Here is a 21290-nt window from a genome sequence, read left to right as displayed (position 1 = left end):
GTGCAGCTAGATTGGATTTTGACTGGACCTCAGCAGCAGCAACTTAACTTAACCAATACTTCATTTTTCACTTCATTAACTTCCAGTGATTTATGAATTATGCTGTTGTTGGAGACAAGTGGAATCTAAAAAACAAAGAAAATGCTTGTGGGCAGTTATACAGTATAAATGTGTTAAGAAGCTAAACCGTATGAGTAAACTTATAAAATCTGATAAAAGGCCCTATCTCATGGTTCTCCATGCATGTCCTATACATCTTAACAACTATATTGAAATCCTTCTCTCAGATCCTGCCTCTGTGTGTGTGTCTAGTTGATCTTGTCTATTGATAGCTCTCGGGAAGTGGAGTCTTGCAGCCAAGCAGCAGGCCGCAGTGCTGTGCCTCCTAACATGGCCTGACCTCCAGCTTCACTAGAACCACGTTCCCCACCTGCACATTGTGTCAGAAGATCAATGCCCTTTCTACAGCCTGACAATTTATCTGCAGCATCTCACATACTGGATGAGCCTCCAGTTTTATTGTCTAGAGTTTTAAAGTAACAGTCGGTTAGTCATTTAGTCTGCAAGGAACATAATTTTGGAGGTTTCTTCTTGTTTGGCAAATGGTAGAACCTAAAAATATTCCTAAAAGTTAGATACTCTAGATTAAACCTATGCCAAAATGAGATTGAATGTATAATCACAGTCACACTCAGATAAGCTGTAACATCTGAGGAACATTAATGATAATATATATGTAATATAAGTGATATGTACTACTCCACCTTAGGCCTGCTAGTATCACAAATCTACATTTGTTCTTCAGACTCTGCAGTGTATACAATTTTGTCAAAAGAAAGTGTCAATCTCTACCTATTACCTACAAGAGAAAAATACTAATATATACATGTAAAATATTAAGCTAAGCCTTTCCCAGTGAAAAAGTTAAATAAATGAATTAATTATTTTTCATATCTATTTCAGCTGATACAGTCAATATGAAGAATTTGCATGGTTTAGTAATACATCTTTCTGTGAGTCTTGACTCAGGTTTGTTGTGGCAGTTATGGCAACACTTACTGATCATAGGATGATGGATTACTGGTATCACACTCCTGCTGAAGGTGTTCCTTTCAGACCTCAGATATGCAGAATACTACACAGAAAACCATTAGTGAATATTACAGCCATGACTGTAGAATCATTCTTCAGTGTGTGCTATACACTAGAACACCTTCCGTTTCAAACACCTTTTACCTTTTTTTTAATGAGTAAAGGGTGAAGAATTTTTCCTGTTCCTTCAATTCTCCCTTTGCACGAATAAAAATTGCTGACAAATGCAACCTTATTGGCAGCCATTAATTCTTAGTTGTATGAAATCACCTCAACAGATTTCCATCAAGATTTTTTTTTCACGTAGAGGTAGATTTTGGGTACTCTTTCACTGATCATAAAGGCTGCTTTGGATTTTACTGTGCTTACTAGGTCAACAGTCCTTGAATTGGAGAAGATAGTTTTATGGTCTACTGAGAAACCAGTTTTATATGGAAATTAAATACAAGAACAAGGGTTGGAAAATGTTAAGGTTATAGTAAGAAGTAAAACATACCTGTGCGAGCCAAGGCCAGAATAATAGCCACTTTTAATTTCCTGACTTTCGTTAGCTTGTATTTCAGTCTCGTTATTTAAATGCTCCTTTTGCCTGCTTTTTTATAACTTATGTGAAGGGATATATTGGCCAGCTTCTCAGCTACTGTATGCTGACACCAGTTAATCACGTGTTTCTTTGTCTTGTAGTGAAACTCAAGATTCTTATGTTTATGTTGTCTTGCTTTTCATGATTTGTAGTATAATTAGGAGCGCCTGGTTTCACTGTTTTTTGATGCTTTGTACATATTAAGTTTCATTGCCCAGTATGTGGGAATGCAGACAGCATTTACCAGCTCATTAACCTCTTTAAATTGGCTGTGGAATGGATTATTTCCTGTCGCCATCACAGGTCAGTGGATGGATTACACTCCAATGGACTTTTTCTAGAATAATTGACAAATGTTAAGCTACCACAGCATTGATTGACTGGCATAATTTTTCGAATTTACCTGTTTTCAGGGGGGAAATTCAGATGAGGCAGTAGGTTCATGTTATTGTTCTGAAATCAGGAAAGGCAAATGTTGACTAAGGAAACCCCACTAGTTGATCCCGTTCCTCTGTTTCAATGTTTTATACACAAACGTCGCATTTTCATGACACTATTAAGAATGGTGTACGGTTGGACTAGAATGAAGTGCCTGTGACTGTGTGGTCTCGCTGATGTGCTAGACCGCTAGTAAGTGTCTGTCCTGAACCTGTTCTTAGGGAGCAAAAAGGTCAGGAAAGGTGGCCTTTGCTCCTCTGTGTTGAAAGTAGTACCCTACCCTTCACAAAAGCCATACGTATCTAATAAAAGAAATTCACAAACCTTGTTTGCTTGACAGTGGACTCCAACAGGGTTGTCACTGTCATTGTTTCAAATATTACACTTACTCAGTCATGGAAATTTGTATAGGTAGGTGATTTTGCTGTTCCTCAGAGCACTTTCAGTCAAGTAGAATGCACCATGAGAAGGAGCTTAAAAACTAGAAGACTCTGGGGTTGTATTAAGTACAACTGGATACTTGACTTCTCTTTTTTTGTTCTGCGTGAGTAATCATCACATAAAGAACAACCTTGGTGTTACTTTCTGTTAGCTTAGCAGCTGATAGAGCTGGGTGGTTCCAGACCATAGCCTCAAAACTTCTAAAGTCAATAAAGACTGTTGCCAAAATAAGTTCGAACTAATCAGGAGTGTTGAGAAAGCAGGCCACTAATACTGCAGTGATTGAACATTACTTCCCTGTACATGCAGGTGGCAGATATGTAAAACGTGCTTATGGGTAGCTGAATGCTAAGAGACGTTACGAGTCCCGAAGTTAGCAGACCACAAAGCCCTTCAGATGAGTTGCTAACTCTGTCCAAGCTCTGTAAGACTGTAATGAAAAGGCGTGAGCAGACTTTGTGGTTGTCTTGCAGGTTCATTAATTATAGACACTTTGGATTAATCACAGTCACATTTAAGATTACAAAGTGCATCAAGAAGAGTCAATTCTGCATTGCACACTGCATAAATTAGATAAATGCCATATATTAGATTTTACATATTAACCTAATAACCTTGTCACAAATAATAAGACTTCTGCTAGACAGATTTCTTATTTGAAGGAGTATCTTGATTTGTTTGTGTCACTGAAAACCGTAGTACAAATTGCAAACTTGAAACTAACTTTTAAAGGTGCTTTTTAAGGTGCCTCATTAAAAGAAACTAACTTGATTTCACAGAGTGTAATGTGCAAGAGTAAACACTTCATTTTGTGAAAATACATTAACTCTTTATGACACTGAATATAGCTTTTCATCCTGAAAGCTTTTCCGTAGGTAGCTGCTTGTTTGAACTGATTACTAAGCTGGTCTTCTCTAACTTGATCTGGTTGAAGATGTCACTGCTTATTGCAGGATGGTTGGACTGGGTGACTACTGAAGGTCCCTTCCAACCCAGACTATTCTGTGATTCTCATAAGAGTTTACAGCTTGATACTGTACTGTTAGAAATCTAAGTCTCAGCTCATCAGAGCACTGACACACCTGTGCTAATGCTGTGGGTATCATAACTTAATAAATGGATACTGAATAACTGCAGCTGTGGGTTGCAATTGTGGTGTTCCATGCTATGGGGATATTGGCAGAATCTTAGTGATGGTTGGATACCTTTTTTTTTTTTTCTGCCTTTGACATGTTTCCAGCATAATGTTATAGAATACATATTATATTTGTATTTACACCTCAGTTCTGTTCTTAATTCTAAATGTTGCATCCAGCAACTTCTGGAATTTAGTTATTAAAAAAAACTACTAAATTGAACTGTTATGTCACATACTGTCGATATATTTTATTGAAATGGTATTTATCTGTCAGTCTTAATATTGGAACAAGTTTGTTTGGTGTGGTTTTGTGTTTTGTTGTTGTTGGTTTGTTGTTGTTGTTTTATTTTTTTATTTTTTAAATTTTCTGTCCAGTTTTTGCTTGTAGAAGCTGAAGAACTGAGTGTTCGTGACAGTCACTCACCTCCAAATTATATTTATGTATCTGTATAATTTGAAAATTCTTAGTCCTTGATTTGCTACTTTGTTTTTAATGTGCTATATCATATTACAGTTCAATTAATTTTGTTTAATTTTATTTTCTTTAATCCAGGGTTGGGAAGAAGCTGTGGATGCTGCCATTTCTTATTTGTTAAGAACTTGTTTGTCCAAGAGCTCTAAGGAGCAGGCCCTGAATCTCAGCAGCGAGTTGTGCATGCCCAAAGATACTAGCAGACTGAAGAAGAACATCACAGTCTTCTGTGATAGATTGGCCAAAGGTGGCCGCCTTTCCTTAAGCACAGACTCAGCCACTCAGCAAGCTGCTGTCATGCCAGGTAAGACATGAAGTACATGTTCATCATTCAAAATCTGTATTTGTGCATTAAAATTAAAAATTGTGCACATTTGATTGTGCGAGAAATTTGTTTTTCACTGGTTGTGGAAACCAGACACTGGTTTTGTTGCTGACCAATAGAATGAGTTAGATAATAAGGTAATTTTAAATCTAATTTCTAATTCAGTTTGATCACTTATGGCTGTTCTTACAGCACATGCATAGTAATGTAGTAAATGAACCCCAGATGGTCATCTTTATGCTATAAATGTCTTATCATTTATTTCTTTGCACTTTTCAATTGAATGTATACATGTACTTATTTCTAATGTGTGATGGAAACAGGAGTAGTGAAAAGTCCTACTTTCTTGATAGATAAATGATTGTGGTAGCATTATTTGCTTTAGGGCATATCTGTATGACTAAATATGAAGTACTGATAACACGGAATGAAAAATCTGCAACTTTAGGAAGGACCAGTTGGCTGGGTGGTAGCTCACAGAAAGCATGAAAGTAAAGATGAAACTAAGTAGGTGTTGAATTAATATTTCTCATTTAGAAGAGGAATGTGGAGATTTCAGAGTGCACAATGGTTTAAATGGATGTCATGGAGTTACCATTTTTAAAAGGAATTTTATTTGCATTCTTTTCTACATTTCTACTTTTTAGTAACAGTTGGAACAAAGCCACACTTTTCTGCAGAGTACTGTTGCAGGAGATTTTCTTCCTGCTGTTTTTTCTCTAGTGAGAAAGACAGTGTTCTGTGTCTATCTTAATAAACATCATGTACTCCTGCTAACTTGGAAACAGGATGCTTTTTTTTTTTTCCAAGCTTCCTACTCTGAATTTGATTGGATGTTCCTTCAGCTTCATAGTCTCCTAAACCACATAATATCACTATGGTCTTTGGCCTCAATGACATCCTTCACCTACAACAGCCTTCACATCTGTAGGAAAGAGTATGTATTGTATACACACTTCATGCTTAAAATCGGGAGGTTATTTGTTTTGTCTTCATGGGTATTGTTTTTGATAAAGTTTGAAGTTATATTAGGCCAGTATCTTGATTTGCTGTATTTTCTTACATTATGAAGAATAATTCCTGGTTAATATAGTCGGAACGGCCTGTGCGATGTTTCACCAACTCAGAAGTCCTAGTTATTAGAATGTAAAATGGCTACAGACTATGCAATGGTAGAAACCATATATTTATAACTTTTGTTTAGTGCTACGCTATGCCCATATCTGGAAGCAGACTGATTATCATGTGAAAAAGTGAGCCAGAATAAGTGTTAAATTAGTTTTACAAACTTTTGTTTGTATTCCTTTGCAAGACTAAAATGTGTTGAACTTGGAAAATGTTATATAGGCATGTAAATAGCTGCAGTTCATCTTTTTCCACCTAAGCTAGTATGTCAAACTGATTCAATAAGAAAGTTCACTTCTCCCTGTTCAATTGGGCAGTGTTATTGTGTTCAGGGGACTATTCAAGTTGAGTATGATTAATTCTGTTAACAAAATAGTAAAATTTTGAAAAATTGTAAAGAAATTAGAAGCCCTGATCTTGGTGAAGGACCTCAGGAAAGCGGTCTGGTCATGCTCTCCACATTGCATGCATAAAGATTAAAATTCTTAATATTGCTAAACCCACTTTTTTTTTTTTTTTTTTTTTTCTTACATGGGACCAAAATAACACCAAGAATTCATGAGTGATGTGTACTAGAAAAATTTTTACCCTGGTGGTACAGATAGACACTTATACTACCTCTCAAATAAAAATAATACAAGGAGGAGGTACATTCCAAGCCAAACATAAGATACTTGACTCTGGGCTGTTAGCCATGTATTGATGGTATGTGGGACCAGGATTACCATTTTACATGATGAATAGTGAAAAATTAAGTACCTGTAAGGTGCTGTTTGAGACCTGGTATAGCAACACAAACTGTTTTAGCTATACTTGAAACACCTTTTGACTGTGATTTACATTAAAAAGAAATTAAAATTTATAATCCAAATACAGATTCCCAAATACGCAATTTTGCTTTCAAAATTGCTGACTCTAGTGTATAGCCCTTTTGAATATCAAATCACCTAATTAGGAATAAAAATTATGATGTAATTAGGCTTATACTTCAGAGACCCACAAGATGGTATCACTTAAAGAAATTATAAAATGTAATATGACTGCCCCATTTTCACTAAGAGTTCAGCCTGCAGCGTTGATGAAAGAATCTGTACGCTTATGCATTTACTGATTAACTGTTGAGAACACGTTTTCTTGAAAAGTATGGAAGAGCTTAAAAATAAGAGATTTCATCTTAGTTTACAAGACAGACTCATTAGAGAGAAATAGTTCTGCCAAATGCTTAGAATACTGTAGTATTTAAGTAGGTACTCTCTAGTACAATGTGCTATATGCTTTGAAATGGTGTGGGTGTTTGTCTTTGGACAGACTGGAGAAAAGTGAGAGCTTTCTTGAGAGATTTTACCGAGGGTTTAAAACATTTGTCTAGTCACCTGTTTGAGTTTTCTGTGTCTATCTTTGCATTGACAAGTAGAGCCTGAAGAAGAGGAGACTGAGGGGAGAGCTCACTGTGGTCTACAGCTTCCTCACAAGGGGAGGAGGAGGGCAGGCACTGATCTCTTCTCTCTGGTGACCACTTATAGAACCCGAGGCAATGGCAGGAAGATGTGCCAGGGGAGATTCAAGTTGGACATTAGGAGAAGGTTCTTTACCCAGAGGGTGGTGGAGCACGGGAACAGGCTCCCTAGGGAGCTGTCACGGCCCCAAGCCTGACGGTGTTCAAGAAGAGACTGGACAACGCCCTCAGGCACGTGATGTGAATTTTGGGGTTCTCCTATGCAGGACCAGGAGTTGGACTCAATCTTTGTGGGTCCTTCCAACTCAGGGCATTCTATGATTCTGTGAAGCCTATTTCTATATATTTACGTGTAAGTTAAGCTAGAAGTTTTAGGGGAATAGTTTTTCAATAGGTCTCTGACATGATCTGACCCTCACAGGAAACACTATGGTATTATGCTTTTATGTAGTCACAGAATGTCGATACTAGAGGTATCATCTCATGTAACAGAAAAGACTTTCTGTCTTCTGAATAGCAAAGGTTGTTCTAGACAGTGTGTTTTCTAATGTTTTTACTTCATTTAGTTTTCAAATTTCTCTCCATGTAAAAACACAGGTGGATCTTAGCAGCAGTAAATTAAAATGGTGCAAAGTTTTTGTTTTTCCTGTTAAATTTTAATGTTTCTACAGAGTAGTGTATTGCCCTGGCTTGTTGCTACCCATCTCCAATTGCTGTGTCTACTGTTGAAATATTTTAAATGGCAGTTTCTTCCATGACTTGGATGCATCCCAAGGAGGGCAGCAAAGCTGGGGAAGGGGCTGGAAGGCATGTCCACTGGGGAGCAGCTGAGGACCCTGGGTCTGTCTGCTTTGCAGAGAAGGAGGCGGAGGGGCAACATCACCGCTGCTGTCTCCAGGTTCCTGAGGAGGGGAAGTGGAGAGCGAGGTGCTGAGCTCCTCTGCCTGGTACCCAGTGCCAGGAAGCATGGGAATGGCTCTCAGCTGTGTCCATCAGGGAGGTTCAGCCTTGACATGAGGAAACATTTCTTTACTGAGAGGTGGTTGAACTCTGGAAGAGTTTTCCTGGAGAGGTGGTCGATGCCCCATGTCTGTCAGTGCTGAAGAGGCATTTGTGCAACATCCTTAATACCATGCTTGAACTTCTGGTGAGTGCTGAAGCAGTCAGGCAGTTGTACTAGGTGATGGTTACAGGGCCCTTCCATCTGAACTGTTCTATTCTATCCCATTCTTCTTCCTATCGCCTGCTTTGCCAAAAGCAGATATTGAGGAAATCTGTGATGACATTTCAGTGCAGAAGGCACTGAATACCTGTAACCATATCCCAGCATAGGCATTGCGTCTGTCACATTGTGGGAAGGAGGCACGTACCTTCTGATGGGGTGAGAGCTGGGAATCGTCTCAAGGTAGTTGGACCAGCTGTACAAACTGGCAAAAAGCAAGTATGAAGTACAGTTTTTGAAACTCTTCTCTGTTCGCCTGGTTGAGTTGGGTTTCCACAGGGTGGCAAAACCTCATGCCTCTGACACTAGTGAGGCTCAGAGATCAAGCCTTCAGTCTGAAGCAGGCCTTGCTCCTCACCTAAGGGCTTGCAAATCTCTCTGAGGTGAACAATGCCTGCTCATTTCCTATAGATTCTTTTTTCCTTCTTATACTCATTTTTAGAATTACCCAATCAGGTTTTCATGAAAAAACATGCTAAAACAAAAGAGCCTGAGTCCTCTGGGACTCCCACCCACCGCCACCGTCTCGTGCCAAGGGCCCAGGGGATGTGTCTCAGCTCAGCCTGGGACCTTGGGTCCCTGCCTGAGCTGTGTTGTAGGTGTGTGTGCCCGTCCTGTCTCTGCCTCTGTCCCTGGCTGGGCCTGGGCCCTGCCCTGCAGAGGGAGGCTCTCCTGGATGGAGCCTTCAGGGCTCTGTAAGAACTTGTCATGCAGAATTCAAGGCATAACACAGCATAACTATTATATTCTTTTCTATTCTGTCCTATGTATTGTATTCTATTCCATGTGCTCACCATGAGTCAAATAAGGATGGGAATATTATTTACATGAAATGCCAGGGGGTTTTCAGCTCCAGAAACATTTTCAAGTGCACAGAACACAAAGGATACGAGTGGAAACAACATTTGATTATATTTTATTTTATTTTAGATTATTCTCTGTCACTTACTGACTCTGTTTACAGAGCCAATGCTCATGAGCATTAACACAATGCCCATGACATGCCCATAACACATGCCAGGAGCAGGCTGATGCATTCTTCAGTTTACCTTGAAGAAACATCCCTTGCAGGCTGGCAAAGGCAAGATACAGAACTGCAAGAACAGCAGCAGAACTATAGGCCAAGCTGTCCCTGTGTCCTGAAGAGGGAGAATGTGAGGAATGAGGATCAGGACAGACCACACACATAAGAAGATGATGAGGAAGGAGAAGAAGAAGAGGAAGAGGAAGATGAGGAAGAAGAAGAAGAAGAAGATGAGGAAAAGGAGAAGAGCTGTGTGATACTGTGAGGTATTTTCCAAAGTATGGCATATAGTGATGACAAGCATAGCTTTTCCCCTTTGAAAACTTTCTTGATTCCTACGCTACTTGGCTAGGGCTGCATGAAAAGCGCTCTTGTTCCTGCCCGGTGCTTGTGTTGCATGCAGGGAGAGCTGAAAAGTGGGAGATCCAGATGGTGCAGCAAGCTGGGAGCCCTTCCAAGCACAGGCTGTTTTGCAGCAGCTAGAACCCCTGGGGAAATGGAATCCAGGGAAGAGAAGAGCTGGCTCCTGCTGCAAAGTTGCTCTGGGCAAGAAAGCCTGAGAGAGCCAGGGGCTGTGCTCAATGTTACGAAGTACAAGAAAGAATTCCTAGGAGAACACTTGGGACTCACCCTGGGACTCCAAGAAGCTTCCTCGTCCCGGCTGCAGGGCACGAGAGGCCGTCCTCCTGGTGCTTGAGCAGCAGGCAGGAACCGAGCCAAAAGGGACTAGAGGAGCTCTGCAAAGTGGTCATGCTCCATGCTGCAGAGGAAGGCAAAAAACCCCCGGGGACCAGGGCCAATCTGCCCCGGGGGAAAATTCCTTCCTGACCCCAATGCTGGCGATCGGCTGTTCCCTGAGCATGTGAGCCAGACCTGGCTCCTTGTCCCATAGGCCGGTCATGCCTCCCAGGAGCTGCCCAAGCCCTATTACCACTAAACCTGGAGTAATCTCATGGGCTTCTGAGAGTGCCAAAATGCCTCTGGCCAGATTGAACTTGAGGGCAAGAATCCTTCCTGTGCCTATCAGGACAGCAGGGGCTGCTCCAAAGCACTGGGACCCCTGGCAACCTCTCTGTATCCTATTGCTTACCACTGCTGCCCCTGGCTCTGCAGGGGATGAAGACAGTGAGCTCCGCAGTGCTCCTCCAGAAGTCGTTCCCTTGGTCTTACCACTGCTTGTGCCTTGGGCACTTCTAGGGGTTGGTGGTTCTTCCGTTCTCCTGAGGGGTATGCATCTGTTCGCTGAACAGCGAAGCAGGATTTCTGTCCGTCAGGTGCACTTTGAACTTAATCCTTTGCCATTCTGATTGTTTGTACACGGTTTGTAGGTTGTTGAAGGTCTGTTTTTGAAGGTTTGTGATTCGAGGTTGTTTGTTTAGGGTTTCTTGTTTCAGGCGTGTTTGTTTGGGGTTGGTTGTTTCCGGTTGGTTAGTTTAGGGTGGTTGGTGGAGGCTCTTTTGGTTTAGGTTTAAGTTGTTTGTTCTAGGCTGGCTTAGGTCATTTGGTTTAGGTTGGTTGAGGCTGGTTGGTTGGCTGAGGTTGGTTGAGGCTGGTTGGTTGGCTGAGGTTGGTTGGCTGGTTGAGGCTGGTTGTTTACAGCTGGTTGTATTTGGTTGCTTTCTTTACACTGAATTAGGTTCTAATTAGGTTGTTGGTAGAATCTTTCTTTCTACGTTGTTTGAAGCTTGTTGCTTTGCACGTTGGTTTAAGTTGGTTGCTTTGGCTGGGTTTCCATGAGTTCTTTATGATTTTATGATTAATTTTTGTGGTTGCTTGTTTGATGCTGTATGAGGTTGTTTCTAGGTTCTTTGTAGGTTCTTTGTAGGTTGTGTGTTCATAAGGCATTTAAACCTTGTTGGTTTAGGCTGTTGAAGGCTGGTTAAGCTTGGTTTAGATTGGTGGTCTAACCTTACTTGTTTTAGGTTTCTGTTTTAGCTTGGTTTAGGTTGGTTACTTCAAGTTGGTTGTTGTAGGTTGTTTGATGTCATTTTATGAAGGTTGATTTGTGTTGTTTGTTTTAGGTGGGTTGGTTTTCCTCGTTTCTGTTAGGCTGTTTGGTTGATGTTTTTTTCAGAAAGGTTCTTTGGGGTAGGTTGTGTTAGTCTGGTTTAGATTTTTGATGGAGGTATCGTGGTTCAGGGTGTTTAGGTGGTTTTAGGTTTTTTTTTGAGGAAGGTTGTTTGAGGGTGTTTCTTAGAGGATGTTTCTTGGAGGCTGATTGGCTAAGGTTGGTTCTTTTAGGCTGGTTCTTTTAGGTGAGGTGTTTTAAGCTCTTTTTGTTCACGATGTTTTTTTTTGTTTGTTTGTTTTAGGTTGGTTTAGGTCATTTGGTTGAGCTTCTTTGCTTTAGTGTGGTTTAGATCATTGGATTAAGGTTATTTAGATTATTTTAGGTTGTATGTTTTAGAAGGAGGTTTGCTTTATGTCATTTGGGTTGGCGTGTTTCTGTTGAGCTAGGTTTAGGTTGGTTGGATTAGGTTGCTTGAGTTGTTTTTAGGTCAATTGGTTTGAGTTGGTTGCTTTAGCTGGGTTTCTGTTAGTTGTTTGAGGGTGGTTTTTTGAGGCTGGTTGTTTGAGGTAGGGTGTTGGCAGGTTGTCTCTTCGTAGGCCATTGAAGCTTGGTTGTTGTGGGGTTGTTGAAGTTGGGTTTTGGTTGGTTGTCTTATGCTGCTGGATTTAGGTTTGTTGGTTTAGCTTGGTTGAGGTTGGTTAATTGGTGTACTGAGGTTGTTTGGTGTCATTTTAAGGCTGAGTTCTATTGTTTGGTTTAGATGTTTTGGTAGTTCTTGGTTTTTTGAGGCTGTTTGGTGGATGTTGTTTCAGGAATGTTCTTTAGGGTTGGCTACTAGAGTTTGGTTTAGGTTTTTGGTCTAGGTGTCTTCTTTCAGGTTCTTTAGGTTGGCTTAGGTGGTTTGGCCTAGGTGGTTTGAGGCTGGCTGTTTGAGGCTGGTTGGCTGAGGCTGGTTGCTTGAGATTTGTTGGTTGGTTGGGTTTGGTTGTTTACAGTTGGTTGGGTTTGGTTGCTTTTTTTACTGGTGATGAGGTTCTGTGTAGTTCTTTGTAGCTTGTTTCTATCTTCTATGTTCCTCCCTTCTTTTTTTTTTTTTTCTTTTTTCCAGCTTGTTTGTTTTACCTTGTTTTTTTGAATGCTGTTTGTTTGAATGTTGGTTTAAGTTGGTTGTTTTAGCTCTGCTTTCATTGGTTGTTTTAGGGTTAATTTGTGCGGTTGATTGTTTGATGCTGTGTGAGGTTGTGTCTAGGTTATTTCTGTGTTCTTTGAGGTGGTGTGTTCGTAAGGCATTTAAAACTTGTTGGTTTAGGCTGTTGAAGGTTGGTTGAGTTTGGTATAGGTTGGTGGTCTAACGTTACTTGTTTTAGGTTTCTGTTTTAGCTTGGTTTAGGTTGTTTGGTGTCATTTTGTGAAAGTTGATTTGTGTTGTTTGTTTTAGGTGGGTTGGTTTTCCTTGTTTCTGTTAGGCTGTTTGGTTGATGTTTTTTCAGAAAGGTTCTTTGGGATAGGTTGTGTTAGTCTGGTTTAGATTTTTGGTGGAGGTATCTTGGTTCAGGGTGTTTAGGTGGTTTTAGGTTTTTTTTTGAGGAAGGTTGTTTTGAGGGTGGTTGTTAGAGGCTGGTTCTTGACGGCTGAGTGGTTAGGGTTAGCTGGTTTGGGTTGGTTGGTTGAGGTGATTTTTGGTTGAGGTTATTTAGTTGGTTGGTTTAGGCTGGTATTTTAGGTTGATTGTTTTAGGTGGGATGTTCTAAGCTGTTTTTTGTTGAGGATGTTTTCTCTTTTTGTTGTTGTTTTAGGTTGTTTTAGGTTGTTTAGTTGAGCTTGTTTGCTTTATCGTGGTTTAGGTCACTGGATATAGGTTATTTAGATTATTTCAGGTTGGATGTTTTAGATTGGTTCTTCTAGGTTGGTGGTTTCAGTAGGTTAGCGTATGAATGTGGTTTTGAAGTAGGTTGGCAAAATGTGCCAAAGAAGTCGTAGTAAGGGGCCTCACTTCCGAGAGTGTGCCTTGGGGGCAAGAATCTTTCCCATACCTGTCAGGACAGCAGTGGCTGCTCCAAAGCACTGGGATCCCTGGCAGCATCTCTGCATCCTATTTCTTACCACTGCTGCCTCTGGCTCTGCAGGGGATGAGGACATCGAGCTCTGCAGTGCTCCTCCAGGTGTCATTCACTTGGTCTTACCACTGCTGTCCAGCTGACAAGGGTTTCCATCCAAAAGATAAGCCTTGCAGCAGAGAACCTCCAGCAGCCTCATCCAGCCTCCAATCTTCTCCTCCCTCAGCCCCCGCCAAGGAATTCCACCAGCTCTTCAAGGGCTTCCTCTGGGATGTGTCCGGGCTGCCCCTGGGTCAGCTCTGGCAGTGGACACGGGAGGCTGCTCCTTCTTATCCTGCCTGGGGCATTGTGACCGCTGCATTGCCGGGTGCTGGCATTGTGACGTGGGGGTGACGGGGCCCCTGTGTGCAGCCCCGCCCACAGCCCCACCCGCAGCAGCCCCGCCTGCCAGCCCTCCGCCCAGTGCCCTATGGAGGAAGCCTTTAGGGTACTACCCCGAGGCAGTTCCTGTGCCCAGGAGGTCCAGCGGCTGTCCCTGCCATTTGGTAGCCGTGCACTGGGCACAGCTGCTGGGTGGCCCTGACACCTCCTTTTCCATTCTGATTGTTTGTGCACTGATTGTAGGTAGTTGGAGGTTTGTTGTTGAATGTTCAGTGTTCGAGGTTGTTTGTTTAGGGTTTCTTATTTTAGGCTTGTTTGTTTGAGGTAGGTTGTTTCAAGTTATTTGGTTTAGGTTGCTTTGTGGAGGCTGTTTTTCTTTAGGATGGGTGGGGTTGTTTGTTCCAGGCTGGTTTAGGTTGGTTGAGGTCTGTTGTTTGAGGTTGGTTGAGGCTGGTTGTTTACAGCTGGTTGTTTTTGGTTGCTTTTTCTACACTGAATTAGGTTCTAATTAGGTTGTTTGTAGGTTCTTTGTTTGTAGGTTGTTTGTTTCTACCTTGTTAGGAGCTTGTTGTTGTTTTGAGTGGTGGTTTAAGTTGGTTGCTTTAGCCGGGTTTCTGTGAGTTGTTGGAGAGTGGTTTGTTGAGGCTGGTTGTTTGTTTGAGGTAGGTTTTTTGCAGGTTGTGTGTTTGTAGGCCATTTAAGGTTGATGGGTTTGGGGCTGGTGTCCATCAGGGGACGTTCAGCCTTGACATGAGGAAACATTTCTTTACTGAGAGGTGGTCAAACCCTGGAAGAGTGTTCCCGGAGAGGTGGTCGATGCCCCACATCTGTCAGTGCTGAAGAGGCATTTGTGCAACACCCTTAATGCCATGCTTTAACTTCTGGTGAGTGCTGAAGCAGTCAGGCAGTTGTACTAGGTGATGGTTACAGGGCCCTGGACAACAGGTTACACTGGACAACAACCTCAGACACATGGTGTGAACTGTTGGGTTGTCATATGCAGGGTCAGGAGTTGAACTTCATGATCCTTGTGGGACCCTTCCAACTCAGGACCTTCTGTAGTTCTATGATTATAAGTAAAGTGTCCATTAGAAGCAGACATGGAGGTGGAAGCAATTGAGGCTGGCAACATGACTTCTATCATCTACCTCTATGTTTCAGAGGAGGTTTGAACTATCTCTGTTCCTGTCTGGTGTACTGATCCTCCAGTACCAATTGGAGTGCTTTAGGTGCATTCCTGGGATTCACCTGCCCAGTTAGATTCACCTAAAAGAAATAAGTTCATTTGCCCAAGACTGCTCCTCAGTGTGAAAACAGTGCAACCAGTGGGCATAACCAAGAAATTTCCCTCAGTCGTGATTCCAGCTAAAAATACCTGTTCAGTCTACACTAGGAAGAAACTGGATGATGTCTTATAAAGGGAAACCAGTATATGAAATGACTATATGCTGTTGAATTATGAGCTGTTTGACAATACCTATAAAATAGAGGAACTCCTCCCAGTCCTTGAAGAAGGGAACAGGAATAGGTAAAGGAGAATGAAGTAGAACTATACCTGGAAAAGTGATAATTGAATTTGTGTCTGAGGATTTATAGTTAAATGTTGGTTGTTAATGTAGAGGAAGGTTCTTCAGGATGTTTAAGCTCCAAGTCAAGCCAAAGATTGTCCCATAGTTGTCCAGTAGTGTAGTTGTCATTAGCTTGAGAATTTTGTTCAGTGCCACTTTTTCTGAAGCCCATTCTTTTTCTTCGTGGTGGAAACTCCTATTTCTATAGCAACCAACATTTTAACATTGGTTTAAAAGTGCCCAGGGCCCTTCTGGCATTGCAGCACTGTAACAGTAAGCTGGATTTCTAGAAGCTATGTTTAACATGTTCAAGATGGTGTACCCTGCAATCTAGAGAAATTGTCTGAAGCCACATTGAAAAGCTGATGATTATCTTTAAGTGTGCAACTATTTGAAAGGTGCCTTCAGAAAATAGTTATCAGTATTTGTAGTGAATCCAACAGTATGTGTTAGAGTTATGCCATGGTTTCTGCTGTGTCTGGTATTGTTCATTATTTTCTTTAATGGCTTTAGTGATGGAATATGGAGCATGAATGTTAAAATTGTGGTTTTGCAAGAAGCTAGAAGTACTTTCAAGCACTACTTGATAAATGAGAGGAAGGATTTAAAGTCAGTAAGATGGTGTTTAGTCAAGACAAGTGCTAAGGACTCTAGCAAATAAGAATCAGTCAAAATAAAAGTTGAAAAATTATTCCTTAAGCACTGTTGCCGTAGAATAGACTGCTGGGGGTTATAATAGAACTGCAACTGAATAAAAGTCAGCGATATGATCCTATTAAAGGTGAGTTCCAACTCTGGGATATAGTCATTTGACTTTAATGAGGAGGTATAATTATTTCTTTCTTCATAAGAAACATTTGGTTGAAATTACAGGGTAAATGCAATTTTAAAAAAAATCTTAGACTAATTAATAGAGTTCAGAGAAGAGCACAAAAGTTATAAATGATTGAAACAATTTTGCTTTTCATTTCTTCTGAGGGAAAAAGGAAGAGAAGGTTGAGGAGGGATGTGATAGTTTTCCAGTATGTAAAATGTTCTTATAAGGAGGATTGAAAGTTATCAGAATCATTGGGTAAATATGATGGTAACCGTAAGTGACATCAGGCTCTATCATGTACTGTGTTGCCTTTGGCTGTGCATAAGCAGTTGGATGAGAGGAACGGTGAGGGGCTTAGGAGTGGTGCCAACCCAAAATGTGGGTCAGGGCCAGGCAAGTGCTGAGGCAAGGTGCTATAGACCACCCGGCTTGTCATGGATGGAACTTAATGGGTGCGAGAATTTATAGTATAGATCCTGATTACTTGTAGTGAATTAATTCTGTAGCTTTTAAAGGTCTCTTATAATACCTGTGTGTTTTGCAGCATTGCTTTGAAAACCTTGAGCAGTGTCAGATATGACTGTTCGGGGACTTACTTAGGTGTCAGTCTGATTGATTGGAGCTCTGTTTGCAGTATTGCCTAAGCCGTATTATGGATATACATAGTTGAATATAACTGGAGCAGTAGAGAAACTATTATTTAACCTGAGAACTGTGTCACTGAAATCTGTGGACTGCCAAAGACTGTTTTCTCCTCAGGTCAACTGAGTTTTGAGAACTGCAATTATAAGGAAAAGCAGGAGTATTTTGCTCCCAGGAAATAGTATTTGCAAATAGTTTTGTGTCAGTGTACTATTTAAGATTTATATAAACGTAGAGCTAGAATTCAAGCTGACTGCCCATCTAGTTTTCTCCTCTGCGTTGCAACGGGGTTAATATAACCAGAGTATCAGTGACAAAGTTTACCTGAACTCTTAAACACCTCGGACATGGTTGAACAGTATCTCTTGATAGTTTGTGTGCTAGCTTAATGTCTTTCTAGGAAGGTTTCCTAATGTCTGATTTATGTTGTCTTTCCTGCAAATCAAACTGGTTTATTGTCAATATTGAAGATGGAGGTAGAAGTTATTTATGTTCATTATAATGTTGAAAGCTTTGGAAGATTTTTAGTAACTGGAAGTTACTAAAAGGTATTTACTTTAGTGACTGTGGTAACTTCTGTAACTTTTTCTTTTATACTAATTGTGACTTTAATTATTTTGGTCTTTTTTTTCACAATGATTTTCCATTTTTATTGTTGGTTTTCCTAAATGGAATGCTTTTCCTTATGTCTGTAGCAGGGAGTATACCCTGCTATACTCTGCTCTGTCTCAGTCTCCAGACCCAGTTTGATTATAATTCTGCTTTGTATAATCATAATTCTGTCATTCAGATTATAAATACATAAATGCTAACTTTAAAGACAATGTTCTTCACCACATTGTACTAAATATATATATGCACCCAGAGTGTATTAAAAGTCATGCTCTGTGAGACAAAAGTTTTCTACTTTTTTTTTTTTTGTCTTATGTAAGCTTATAGCAACCTCTTTTCAAAATCGTGTGGTGATATCTGTGAGTGAATATTACTGATTTCAAAGCTGCATTCTGAGCTGGAAAACTGGGATGCAACAGAATGTGTCATATTCCTTAAGGAACTCTCTGTTTACGTGCTACTAAACTTGAGGAGAATGTCAGGACTAATTGGAAAAACATGTGGATTTCAGTTCCTGGAAGAGCAATATTCATTTTTATATATATATATATATATATATATATACATATATACATATATACATATATATACATATATACATATATAAAGACATAAACATTGCTGCAAAGTTCTTAGTACACAGAGAGTGTACTGTAAAGACAGAATGGTGATGGTATGTTTGATCTGAAAAAAATAAGATTTTTTTTGTACTGAGATTCCAGTCTTCTGTCTGTCACAGTAATATTATCTCAGTAGCAACTGCAGTGAGGTTTTTTTTGCATGGAGAAGTTAGAATTGTGTAATTTAACGTTATTCTAAAGTAATTTAGCAGCCCGAAGAGGGCACAGAAGCCAGCACTGAGGACTAGAGAATGCTTTCTAACTACCAGCAGACATTCTTAAAATGACTGAAGGCAGATGGACCACTGGTTGAAAACTTTTCCTGTAACTTAAGTATTGTAAACCTGAACTCATAGTGTATTGACAGCTTTGGATAGCACCCATCCTGGCATAGAGGGGTGTGTAAAAATTGCCAATATGTTTTTTTTTTCTCATAAAGGTGACACAAAACCAGTGTCATTTATCTCCGCAGAAGACTATGATCCATTTTGAAGTGTGATTCTCACTGAAGATATTTTCCATATGTTTTCTGTAGCAATAAAATACTAAACTACTTTTTGCCCTTTTGTAACCCTTACGTTAGTGCTTTTAAATATTTTTTCTTAATTTAATTTAAATATATTTGGTATTCATAAAGCTTTTAAACAATGCTTAATAGATCTATGTAAGGAAAAGTGACAGTAAAGTTTTATTCACAAAGTTTGTTGCAGGTACTTCAAGAATTTTGTATGCCTGAAGACTGGATGGTACTGATTTAAGGAACTGGTAGTACACTGAGGTCAGTGGAAACTGTCATTGACCGAACTAGATTCAGGCTTCTACCAATCTTTTTCATAGTGTTCCTCACCTGTTTCCACTATTTCATGAGACAGTACCATTTACCAAAGTATCTAGAGAACAATGGTATCTGTGATCTCAGGGCTCTAAACCTTTCTAAAAGTGTCTTTTTCTCATTGAAAGTCAGTTTGCTGAGGACTTTTTTCTTTAATGTACCGAGAGGCTCTTAAAGCACATTTCTAAAACACTGCATGCCAATTCATTGCTATGGATTTGTTGGCTCAGGCCCTTAAATATGAATTTAACATTAACTTACTTTAACTGTTGCAGTGAAAACTCTAACTCATCTTTTCTAGCTTCAAATCATCTAGGATGATCAATAAAGTACCTTCAAAGACTGATTACCCCAGGAAGCAGGTTGTTTACTAAGAGTGAAAAAGTATTTTTTTAATGTATGAGATGACACGAACAAGACTGAACTCTTCATTTAAACATGATGATAAGATTTGTGTTACACTTGCTGGCTAAATTTATTTATTTTATATATACATATGAAGTATAACTATGTATGTCACTGAAGTATTGCATTCGTTAACCTTCATTTTCTTAAGTGCTCAAAACTTACAGACATATTTACCCGATTCAAAAGTTTATGTATGTTTTCGTTTTAACAAGGAGTTTTTTTTCTCTCTTGCCTGTAGAAGCTGGGGTTCCCATATGCAGGTAAAGGTTTCTCTGTGGGAAGTTATATACTACTTGCTTTGAAACCAAACCAGATCTATCATCACTGTATAAGTTTTTTCAAACTTCCCATACTTTTCTTACTGTCAACAAACAAACATTTGGTAAAATGCATATTTTTTAATCTTTTCTTTCTAGTTCTTCCTTCTAGTAAGGCTACCGCTTACGGCTCTGCTTTGTTTGGTTTCTCTATTTTTCCTCAATTAGTTTTTGCTTTTCACCTTTCTACATTGCGCTTCACTGGTTTGCTTCTCCATACTGTGCCCTTTAATGTCCACACAACCATAAGCACAGTTCCTTCACCATGATATTTGGAGCAAGTAACTCCATCACTAGAGCAGTAAAAGGGTAAGAAGACCCTTTTCCGGGTCAGCTGTCAATCTGTGTGGCCCAAAGCAGTAGCTGCAGAGAAAATCCTGTGGTACTACTATGGATCTGTCAGGCAATGAGATTTTTAGCAAGGTTTGACAAAGGCGTAATGGAAAGTAAATCCAGAAATGTGTGATCATTGTGTACTTCTGTATCCTATTTGTGCAGCTTTGCGTGGCTGAACTGTTGTGCCAGTTTAAAGGTAACTTTCTTGTCTCCAACTAATTGTGGATGATAATCACATAAAAACAATAACAAGAATAAAGAAGTTGCTGTAATTCTTACAGCTCTTAGCATTGTCATGCACTACTGTTACGTTCTGTCATGCCAACTAATAATAAGGAATTATATGGTATATAATGGAACATGATACAGTGCTGCATTGTGACTTCTAGTTCTCCACATTTAGAATATTTTTGCAGAAATTTATAGGCTGTTTATGATGACCAGTTCTCTCTTAATATAAAAGTCTAGAAATAAGCTAATAGTAATACATCAGACATTTTAAACTAATTATTTGAGCTCTTTTTTTTTGAGACTAAAATATGTCCCTTGCCCCATAAAGCTGATTTAGTGAAAAGGAAGGGGAGTAGCAAATCCTTAGGGAGAATTTTGGGAGTGATTACAGCAACAAGATTTTGTGGTTGCTCAAGAAAAGCTTAAGAGCAGCTTAGTGAAGCCAGAAACACTGATGGTTTGGCTCTGTGATGTGAACCTTGACTCTTTGTAACTTCTCTCCATTGTTAGTTTCTTTACTCCTTAAAACTTGTATTTCTGTTGTTTTAGCAATGTTGCTAATTTATTTCTGTTTATAGGAAAATTGGGCTACAAAGAAGTGACTTTCCTAAGGTCATGCCATGAGCCAGTAACACCTGTGTATAAATAAAATTCAAATATGCCTCGCAGTCTTGTGTCATACCTCCTACGTACAGTTGTTTAAAAGTGTTTTACTGTAAAAACACAGGCTACAAATTAATATATTGTGATGAGCCAGCTTGCTTTGCAGCTCGTTCTTATAGCATTCTGCATGGTACAGGTGAACTCATTTAAAAATGGAAATCTCATTATCAGACATGGGAAGAGAGTGAGGAAGAATGTCTGAGATCTTCTTCAATTTTAATGAATTCAGTCAAATTTAATCACCCGGCTGGACTCAAATGATAGTTCTCCAAGTGGTTAATTTACAGTGATTCGGTGATCACATAAACAATGGTAAAATTTGAATGATTTTTTTTCAATTGAAAAGAAGGCATTGATAGGAAATACTTCTAGTATTATGAAAAGGGACAAAATAAGATGGAAGGGCAGAAAAACACATTTGCGTGCAGGGTTGTGAAAAGGTTTTTATTATGTTGTTAGGAAAATATCCCCTCCTCAAT

The 21290-nt window shown here is 39.7% G+C and overlaps 1 protein-coding gene across 5 annotated transcripts in view; it reads left to right on the top strand.

Moving 5' to 3' along the window:
- The window catches only part of BBS9 (Bardet-Biedl syndrome 9), a 330225-nt gene that overhangs the window by 154676 nt on the left and 154259 nt on the right, over positions 1–21290 (top strand). For all 5 annotated transcript variants that reach the window (XR_011737694.1, XM_065831489.2, XM_065831490.2 and 2 more), the window contains one exon: positions 4246–4468. Coding sequence is in view for 4 of the 5 variants with exons in the window: in XM_065831489.2 (XP_065687561.1) it covers positions 4246–4468 (223 nt within the window). In the remaining variant the exon portion in view is untranslated. The remainder of the gene's footprint in view (positions 1–4245; positions 4469–21290) is intronic.

The sequence above is a fragment of the Patagioenas fasciata genome, chromosome 2 (assembly GCF_037038585.1).
Source record: "Patagioenas fasciata isolate bPatFas1 chromosome 2, bPatFas1.hap1, whole genome shotgun sequence".
NCBI classification, from domain to species: domain Eukaryota; kingdom Metazoa; phylum Chordata; class Aves; order Columbiformes; family Columbidae; genus Patagioenas; species Patagioenas fasciata.
The sequence above is the reverse complement of the archived record's forward strand: the minus strand, read 5'-3'. Positions and strand labels throughout refer to the sequence as shown.